General features: G+C 35.5%; 1 protein-coding gene across 1 annotated transcript in view; it reads right to left on the bottom strand.

Annotated features, from left to right (window-relative positions):
- Positions 1 to 612: 612 nt before the first annotated feature.
- SLC25A46 (solute carrier family 25 member 46) overlaps positions 613 to 10,328 on the bottom strand; it is a 28,148-nt gene continuing 18,432 nt past the window's right edge. Inside the window, exons 6-8 of the mRNA XM_056139115.1 lie at positions 7,996 to 8,052; positions 6,832 to 6,889; positions 613 to 3,918 (exon numbers count right to left, since the gene is read on the bottom strand). Of these exons, the coding sequence (XP_055995090.1) occupies positions 3,340 to 3,918; positions 6,832 to 6,889; positions 7,996 to 8,052 (694 nt within the window). The 3' untranslated portion in view covers positions 613 to 3,339. The remainder of the gene's footprint in view (positions 3,919 to 6,831; positions 6,890 to 7,995; positions 8,053 to 10,328) is intronic.

Below are 10,328 nucleotides of genomic sequence, written 5' to 3'. Positions count from 1 at the left end.
CCTGCTGTACTATCGCTCTGACCCAATTGTCTTTCTTTTGACTTACGATTCACTCAGTTGTTGCAAATCTTTGCTTGCCAGAGTTCTGGCAAAGGCTTTGGAAAGCTCTTGGTGGCATTTTTATTTCTAAGGGACAGTTTGGAACTGCCTATTTGTCATTTGCTGTCCTCTCTCTGCCACTTGCTTTGATAAGCTATCTATATCTATTTCTTCCCTAAACACTATTCAGAAAGTTTTTAAGGTTCAGACTCGTAAGGTCTGTTGTAAAGTTCAATATGGGTAACAAACAAGCTGTGTCACAACTACATCAGATTTTTTAAATGCTGCGTCATACCCCACAAAACATCTCTAACTTTAAATTTGTATTTTTAATTTTTCTATAAAAAATGCATTACTTGGGTCAGGAATATAGCTCAGTGGTAGAACATTTGTCTTGCATGTGTGAGATTCTGGGTTAGGTCATCTCACCACACACGCAAACATATTTATGTATATATATGCAAATATATGTGTGTGCATATATAAATACATATACACACATATATATTTATATATACACACACAATTTTACCATTAGTGTATATCATTTAGCATCAGAATTAGAAAAATATCGTTTTATTTCAATTTTATTGAATATTTTCATATTACACAATCTACTGAAAACAGTGACAACAGCAAGACTTCATCACCACCACACACACAAAATTTTACAGCTGATGAAATATTTTCTAATATTTATTGTCAAATTACAAGTTTTTGCTATTTGACTATACAGTTTGTTTCTATCAATAGTGATAATCAATAACCAAAAAGAAAAGACACTGTACATCCAGTTTATATTGGAGCATGAGAGAAACAGAAGCCAAAGTTATCATTCAAATTTGAGTGTAACATGAGTTTCTACCAAGGGGATTTTATTTGCTTCTGAATATGAACAAAAATAATTCATTTAAACCTGGTGACTATTTTCAAGCATTGGAGTAACAAACTGAGGGTAAATATCCTCCAAAATCTTAGCTGAAGAAGGTGTTTCAAGCAGTAAACTGTTTTCTGTGCAGATGAGTAGAGAAATATTTAAGCATTTGTGCCCAGCTAGCGAGAGACACTTTGTGCTGCTGCAGAAAGCATTCTCGTTTCCAAACTCTGTTCACGTCTTTGGTGAGCATTTAAGTACGTTTTCTGCTGTGCCACTCCCGCTGGTGTTCCGGACTTCCATTTGGCTCTGTGATCAGGGTTTGCTATAGAAGCACTCGGGTGCAAGGCTGGCTGCGTGGGAGGCAGGCAGGCACCTTGTGCCCTGTACTATCTCTCTAGCCCTTAAGAGAGTTCTTATGATGCTTATATCCCAGCTAATTTGGAAAGAGAGTAAAAAATAGTGTTTTACTTGCCACTTTTCCATGTTAAACTCAATTTGTAGCCTTTCTCCAAAGAGACAGAAAAGACCATTCTCATTTGTATGCAGTTCAGTTAACCAATCATGTATTAACTCTATAATATAAAAACTTATAACTGAATATTCATGTTAACCTCCACCAATATAATCCAGTTAATTTTTAAAAGATCCACAGGTTTGCACCAGTAATACCTGATAGTCTATTCTAGAAAGTTTCTGAAACTTGAAATTTTCTGGTTTACTATTGTCTGAAATAAATTTATTTGGTTATGATAAAGATAAAAGGTGGTAACAAAATTGAATATACTACAAACATCTAAAATTAGCTATTGAAAAGCAACTAACATAATTTAAATGATATAACTTGGTCAAGGTAAGCCATAATCTTTGTGGAATTTAAAAGTGGGAAAACTTTTGTATTTCAATAACTGGAAACACACACACACACACATACACACACACACACACACACACACACGCACGCCAAATTGTCTCATACTTTTCAGATACTCTGGTTTTGTTCCCAAGAATATTGATCACAAAAGTAATTGTGACATTCAGTAATCCAAGCAAACCTGCTTGTGTGTATTCTATGTTGTGTCAATACAAGGCCACTGCACTTATATTCCAAATGATTATAGTAAAACTCATCACTTCCATGAACAAATTACGTTTTAAAATGTTTAATGACAGATCAGCCAAATGCTTATCACCTCACTTATACTAACGGTCTTCCTACCAGATTCAACTGATTTGTAGTTTGGGTTTTTAAATTTTTTTTGGATTATACTGATCAACAATTTTACTTTTGCTTCTTTTCTTCCTCTATTTAAAAACAAAACAAAAACAGTAAAAAATTAAGGACAAATTTCCTTTAAGGTTCATATTTTTTTTTCCCTTAGAACATAGAAACAAGTATATATCCTGACCTGTTTCAATAAAAGGTGGTATGGGTGTATTTGCTTTTCCCCTTAAGGATATCAAATTAGAAGAAGAAAGCTTTAAAGAAAAACTTGGAGAAAATAAAAATTAAAGCCATTATTTAATGATGACAAGGCAAGAAGTACAAATTTCCAGGTGGATTTTAATTGTCTCTCTTAAGACAAATAATTCATAAAGAAAGGCAAGTGACATTTCTTTTAGCACACGCACTGTAACTCTGGTAACAATAACGTTATCATGATTGTAGTCTCAGAGTAGCTCTAAAAACAGTCTGATGATTCATGTAACTAGGCAGGTAAATCAAACTTTATAAAAGTATTATCAATTTGAAGTTACTGGCATTAAGATGCTGGGTTTGATTATGGACAAAAAAATGGTGTTGACTTTTAGGTATTTGGGGACCTTCACTTTTAATGTTTTACTCTGATATTTAGGCAAAATTTCATTCTATGTAATAAACCTATTTGAGTACAAATATGTAGAGATGAAGTCCATGATGTGGAGACTTAATAAATTTACACACTAAAAGTTCTACAAGACAATGGAATTTAAATCTCCAATTCCTGCTTAAAGATGACCAAATCTAATACTTCTAGTCTTTATCACAGACCACGTATTTATGTATCTAAGGTAAAACTGATCCCCTGATACCATAAACTATATTAAGGATGATATGATATGCCACTATAATCCTACAAGGTCCACTAATTGTAAATTGTATGAAAGTTGAATGGAATAAATTCGACTTTATGACTTTTTTTTCAAACTTGATGACAAATACTTTGCCTCAAATTATTTTTAGCTCAGCATAAATGCTAAATGTGGTTTCCAAATTAGGAGTATTTTGTCCAAATATATATGAATCCCTATCAATATAGTAAGCATCTTTAAAAGTTAATCTCATTTTCTAATAATTCTTTCAGCCAGTATTTTACTTTCATCCCTCATAATTCCATAATAAGGTATCCAGGTTATGTCTCTTAGAATAATGTGGAGCCTCTATTTCAAATGCTATTTTGAAGAATTGCAGCATAGATAATTTTGGTAATCTGTAACACAGCTGCATGCAATGTGTACTGTATTATGAGAGCACCGAAACCTTTATAGAAACCAAACACTCCCTCCTCCTGCCTGATGGTGTTGATACAGTCCCTCATGCCCTCATACTGTGTGTTGATTGGAAGCACCTCATAGCCAAGGTCTGTATTGTCAATTATTGTGCGTGTTCCTTGAATGTGAAGGCGGTGCAAGACTGTTTCCAATGGGTAAAGTATAATGTCAGAGCACAGACTGGCAGCAAAGTTAGCAATAAGTTCTGGAAAATAAGCATCCAACATACACTGTACAGGACTAGTGCTCTCAGCTAAGTGGCTACTGTAAGTCTTTCTCTTTAGAATTAGTAGGACCAACTTCTGAATGAGTGAACTGATGATGTAATGAAGAACCCCATGCAGCACGGTAGGGAAGATCAAGGAAAGAAGAGGAAGTAGTCGTTTGCTGTGAGGCACTCCCAAGCCCAACACTCTTCCAAGACCTTCTCTGACACACTCCAAAATTCCAGTGTTATCTCGAATGATCTCACTCTGAAACAAAAACAAAAAGTTAACTTTTCTTTTAAACCACAGAAAGGTTCTTTTTAGTATCCCTTTAAATCCTAATTTACTGACTCAAGAGAAAACATTAATGGTATGCAGACTTCAAATGTTAAACAGGCATCAGATTATTCTTTTTCAAAAGAAACATCATATAACAGATAGTTATGAAGTGAGGAGAGCCACCCACTGGGAAGGGAAACAGAAGATATGCACAAGATACACTTAGTTTCTGAAACCTCAAGAAGCTCCTTAGGACTCATTTCAAAAAGCAACAAATACAGGACACCTAAGGAGGGAGCACCGTGCTTAAAATTCTTAAGGATGCCGAGCCTGCTGCGCACCTCACTAGTCACTCCAGAGTTTGTTATTCTATAAAAATGGAACACTAATTTTTGTGCACATTAAGTGAAGAAGGTCTTCAATCAATAGTGTTCACCAATAATATCATCATCTAGAAGGAAATCAATAGTGAAGGCAATCAATAATGTCATCCAGCATCATCTATGTCTGTCTCTCTGCATAACAAAGCCTGTGAGGCGCACTCTAGCAGTAAGGGGAGGGAGGCAGCAACAGGAGAGCTCAGACCACTGCATGAGCAAGGGCCCGCAAGGGCCCTGTGAGGGACTCTACCTTCTGTGTGTGAAGAGTGAAAAGGAAGGCCAGATAATTAAGCACTGGGGAGAGAATTAGAGACTGTACGGTCCCACGGGTAAGACGGGGAAAGAAAACATGGGACACAGAAGAGCACTGTGATGATATGGTTGTTACTGAGAGAAACGCAAACTCAGGGGGTTGGAACGAAGGTGACATGATCAAGCTTCTTTCCGGACACTCAGTCAGAAGGTGGCCCGAGTGAGAAGTAGGCAATGCCTTCCTTAGTTGGTCAGGCGACCGCCTCTCATCTCTCAGTTTGAAAGAAGTGGATGGAAAACTCTGACTTCCAGTATGTACAGCTTGGACCTTTCCTCATAATTGAAATCCACATGCACGAAGAATGAACTTTATAATGCAGGGCCAGAACGAGGACGCTTAATGACGATCATGGATAATCACTAGGAAGTTTTTCAGGAGACCTATGTATACACCCCTATTTTTCAAGAGAAAGAATGTTTACACAGAGAGATGTCCAGCACAAACAACAGTAAACTGAAGGAGAAGGGAAGAAGATAAGTACAAGTGGAGTATATGGTTCAATGGAATAAAAATAGCTGCCTATCAGTGGGATGAAACAGACAAAGCTTAGACATTGTTTGAAGTTAGAATTATGAAAGCATGATGAGTTATGATTTATTTTACAGTGAAAGTCTTTAGTTTTTAGGGTTAACAAAAACCAGTATCGATAATATAGAAAGAAAAGGTTCAAAAGAAAACGAATTTTTGGAGTAGAGTTTTGGGTAAAAATGATTTAATTCACATAAAGATTAAAGTAAAAATATTTAATGAGGGTATATTAACTCTCCAGGACTCATTCATGAATATAGGATAAATTACTTAATGTAGGATAAAAGCTGAGACTTTGTACCTTGGGCAGAGTGGGAAATATAATTAAGAGATTTTTTTAAAGAAGAGGAAGATGTACAAAAAGTAGACATCTAAGAAAAAGTAATCTAGAAAATTCCACAATTTTCTAAGAATTCTAAGAAATCGCAATGATGGAGTTAGCAAGTGAAACTAAGAGACAGAAACTGAACCAACAAAACGACTAAAATACAGTGAGCAGGCCACTTTACAGGGATGACTGATCCCATCAGAGATTAAAATACCATTACCATAACTTTATAGATGAGAAATTCAGATGTCCAAAATTTAGTCAAGGTCTAATTTAAGAAGAGGAATGTGATTTGTGATATGGGTCTATTTAAAGTTAAAACTTGGTTACCAGTAAAACATACTTCCTAGTTTTTATACCCTTAAATAATTATCTTCCTGCTATATTCTTCCTTATCTACAAATTGTTTCCTTGTCTACAAATTCCTTATCTTCCTCATATACTGTTTTACATTTTATGTATATAGCACCCAGAAAGGCTTGCATAGAAAGTGAAATGATACAACAAACACAAAAAGTACCTGGCATGTAATTAGTTGGATTTCTCTTACAAATAAAGGTAAACTGATCTTTATTTTATCAGTCTTAAGTATAGGCACAAAATGGTAAGAAAGCAGCATTAATTCAGAGTTCTCATATATGCAAAAATGAAAGCTTCCAGAAAGGCTTCCCCAGAGAGAATGATACATATAACAATATGCAAAAAGACAGATGGTATGTAATCAGTTGGATTTTTCTTAGGAATTCTTATGACTCTTCATTTTGTCAGTTTTAAGTACAGGCATTCTATCAGTTTTAAGTATGGTAAGAAACAAGCATTAATTCAATGTTCTTGAAGTGCCACCATGTGGTAAGAAATAGTAAAACAATTAAAAAAATCTAGCTGGAGATTAGTAGCATTTATCTATCACATTATCAACCATTTCTTACAAAGCATTTTTGTGAAGAATATAATGCCATTATTCACTACCTGTAGGGATGTTCTGCTCACAGAAAGGATGATTTCATTATGTTTTATGCTTGGGTCATTAGTAATTTATTGTCCTTTAAGTATTAGGGTCTTGGTTGAAAATAAGCCCTGTGGATTCTTTGTATTAAGGTAAAAATCAGAGACTAAATGAAGAGAACTCTGTTCTCTGAAAGGAATGAAAAATACATTCAAAATATGGAAAAATTCTGGAAAGGAAATACATGCTCCAGCAATGTGCCTAGAATATATAATCTTTGAGATACAATTTCTGTGAAATACAAATTTTAAAAAGATACTATTCTAAATTCATCTTTTGTGCTAATATATACACATTTAATACTTTAAAAACATTTTAAACTAAATTATCATGAAATATAGCTTACCTGTACGGTTTCAATTAGACTTGCTGAATAAAAGGGCATTGCCACCATATAAGTTAGGCTGTAGAAATTAAAAAAGAAAAACTCATCAGCATATGAAACTCTTAGAATAGGTTTCTTAATTTCTAATATATCACCACAATTTATATTCATGTCTGAGTACTTAAATCCTGTACCCAAAGGATACTTCAAAGACCCTCTTTGAATATTTTACTCAACAATAAGAGACAGAAAAAGTAAATATTAATAACAATATACAGGCACAATCTGCATAGGCTTGTTTATGACTGTTTGGACATTGACCTGCATATAGTTAAAGCAGCCTACAAATCTGGTACTTAACATTTGGGATGAGGGATCTATTCCATTGCTCGCTTTTCTAATAATATTCAAAAAGTACACTGTTCTACTATTACCCTTTCTAATCACTGTCCACTCCTAAATTTCCCACCCTGTGGAGCTAAGCCAGTCTTCAAAAGTGAGCGAAGTCCCTTTAATTATCAAAAATAAAACACGTAACAACCAATATTATACAGTTTTGCAAAGTTGTTTCCTATCACCAACTATTTTAGACATAGTAATATTACAACTTTGCAAGCCTGCAAAATATAGTCATTTAAAGTAATTTCAAGGTGGGACTTACCTAACCCTACATGCCAGGTCCTGGCAAGCAGTGGCCTTCAAGGTGAATGGAAGAAACAGCACTAAGTTATAAAATGCTGGAAGGTCCCACAGAGGGAGCCAGCAAGCTGGGGGGTTTCCATATCACATCTTCAAAAAAAAATTAAAAAGTGAAGAGTAAAATTCTAATCTACAAAAATGGTCAGTGATGTAAATCACTAAGTGCCTTATGACATTTCATTTCATAAGTTTCAATGACATGAAGGTTTTGACTTTCTTCATCACTACATACATTTGTATTCTTAATAACAGAATAATTTTCTTGGCATTCAGGTTAAAGAAGCTGCCGATCTTTTCTCGCTTCTTAAGACCACAGTGCAGGTATCAGAATTTTACTGAGGCTGTTTTTTTTTTTGTCTTCTGAAGTTCACATCCCACAAATATTTAACTGCTCTCAGTTCCTGTACTATGCATACTTCAAAGGATTCTTTCAGTGCTAAAACTATAAAATTCATTTTTTCAATGAATGTTACTTTTAATACTTACGACTTTAGTAAAAGGTGTTCTGCTATTTGTGTGAGATTCCATTTATGTGAAACCTCCCTGAAAAATAAAAATAAATTTAAGTAAAGAAAAACTCATGTTATTCAAAAGATCATGAGTTAGTTCTATTTTTAAAATGGCAACTGATTTGTAATTGTTTTTAAACATGTAGGAAAAATATATTCTAACATTAGTGAACATTTTTTTCTCTCTTTAAACAACTGCAATATTTTGAAAAGAGAGAAAAATATAAACTATGTTTTCAAGAAGCTGACAAGGAAAAGAATTACAACTGATTGTCAAAAACAAACATGAGATATTAAATAATACAGGAAGAAAAATAGCTTTAAAGTTTGTAAAAGAATGTAGCCAGCACTGAAGCTGTGTTCCTGTTTCAATCCCTTCTCTCCACCAATGCTCCAAGAGAACAGCATCAGGAGCCCTGGGTGCCCTCCACCCTCAAGCCTTCTGCCTGGGCACCCCTACCCACCACAGCCTTCCCAGTGCAGAGCAGTTTTCAGGCCAGGCTTCACTGAGTCCTTGGAGCCCGCTTTAGTTATGGACTTGTGTTACTGATCAAGGACAAGTGTTAACAGAGGATTCAAGAAGATGGGGATGTTATTTTGCCTCACCTAAATGGAGAATTATCTCCAACTAAAATTCAGCCTGGGGGATGGGTCTGTCTCCCTAAGCCTGAAAACTGAATCCCCTTTGTATCAACTTCCTGCTACTTAGGTTGCTTCTGAAAACCAGGAAAAAGAAAAGAGAGTTAAGTTGAAAGAAAACAAAACCAGTTTCAGCCAAGAAAAGTATAAAAAGAGAGTGAACAAGAGGAAGAGTAGACTGAAAGTAATTAGAGAAGAATAATAAAAGTGAAGAGCCAGAAAAGGCAGCGAGGAGAGGAAGGGAAAGGGGAATAGGGGTGCCCGCGGCCACCAGCTGTCCTGTTATATCGCACCCACAGTATCCAGCAACCAGAGAAATACATTCTCTACATCAGATTAGTGATATGAAAAACATAAGGGGATATAAATTATTTTCTATTAAAAAATTGAAGAAAATAAATCAGTGTGTTCTAAGAACAAAAATATTAAAGAATGGGATTCATGCAAACTTTCCAATGCTTTTCTGAAGGATATGCAGGAGAGTGTTTAGCCAACAGAACAGTTATTCCTGATTTGTAAGATTTTAATGAGTCTTGTGGATAATATTCTGATTACAATATTATTGAGTAGTAAACATTAGGCCCAAACACCCAGGAAAATCGACCTAAAATGATGTTCACTGTTCAAGATTTAAAAAAGTAAGAGGCTGAGCCCTCCATCTTATTCTTAGTAACTCTGACAGTCAAACAACATGCTCAATCTCAGGGCGCCACCATCACCCTGCGCAGACCCTACTTCTACTAAGTCTACTAGATCATTAAGGTGAAAGGGAAAAATCTGAATACAATCAAGGAATTAGAGACACTTGAGACTCTCTTCATGTCCTCTATTGCTTTATAAAATGGGTTGATCTGCCACAGCTCCAAAAATTTAAATCAGCCTATTGTAATACTTTGTAAAGGGGACAGCAAAAACACTTACCGACTAGAAAACCTTTGTTGAGATCATCAAAACAGGTGTAAATATATCTATTATTTTCATAAGTAAAAATTGTCCTTGCAAATAAACAACACAATTAAGGAATGTAACTTACTTGCTTTTCTTAAACTAAAGTTTATACTTGATAGAGTAAGATATATGCATAATCAATACACAAAAGAGTAGAGTTCTTAAATCACTATATTTAAGCTTTACTAGTTATTACTTTTCATTCTCACATGCTCAAAAAGCTGCTTAGAAAAACTGTTCCCTAAACCCAATCCAAAAAGTTTATTGCAACTCTCCTTAAGGCCAACTTTCTAACCTGGCTATTTCCATGCCTAACTTCTCCCTCACTTCTGAACCCACTCCAAACTGGCATCCTGCCCATTACTGTATGACATGGTTTTTGCCAAGGTCTCTGTGCCCTCCATGCCCACTGGTCCTCTGAAAGTGCACGAGTCATGCTCTCCTTGCTGCATCGGCAGCCCAACATGGCTCTCCACTCACTGCAGTCTCCTGCCAACGGCCCGGTACTCCACTCTGCTGGTCTTATCTCCCCCTTTCGGTCTCTTCTTGGATTCCTTTGCAGGAAGTTCCTAAAGTCTTAGGCTCACTTCTAACTCTCAATGCTATACCCCTTTCCTAAACGTCCTCGCTCTGAAAGATAACCTCAACACTTCTCAAATCTATCTCCAGCGAGTATCATGCTAAGCAAAATGAGTCAGAAAGAGAGGGACAGACATAGAAAGA

The sequence above is a fragment of the Sorex fumeus genome, unplaced genomic scaffold, assembly GCF_029834395.1.
Source record: "Sorex fumeus unplaced genomic scaffold, SorFum_2.1 ptg000131l, whole genome shotgun sequence".
Lineage (NCBI taxonomy): Eukaryota > Metazoa > Chordata > Mammalia > Eulipotyphla > Soricidae > Sorex > Sorex fumeus.
The sequence above is the reverse complement of the archived record's forward strand: the minus strand, read 5'-3'. Positions and strand labels throughout refer to the sequence as shown.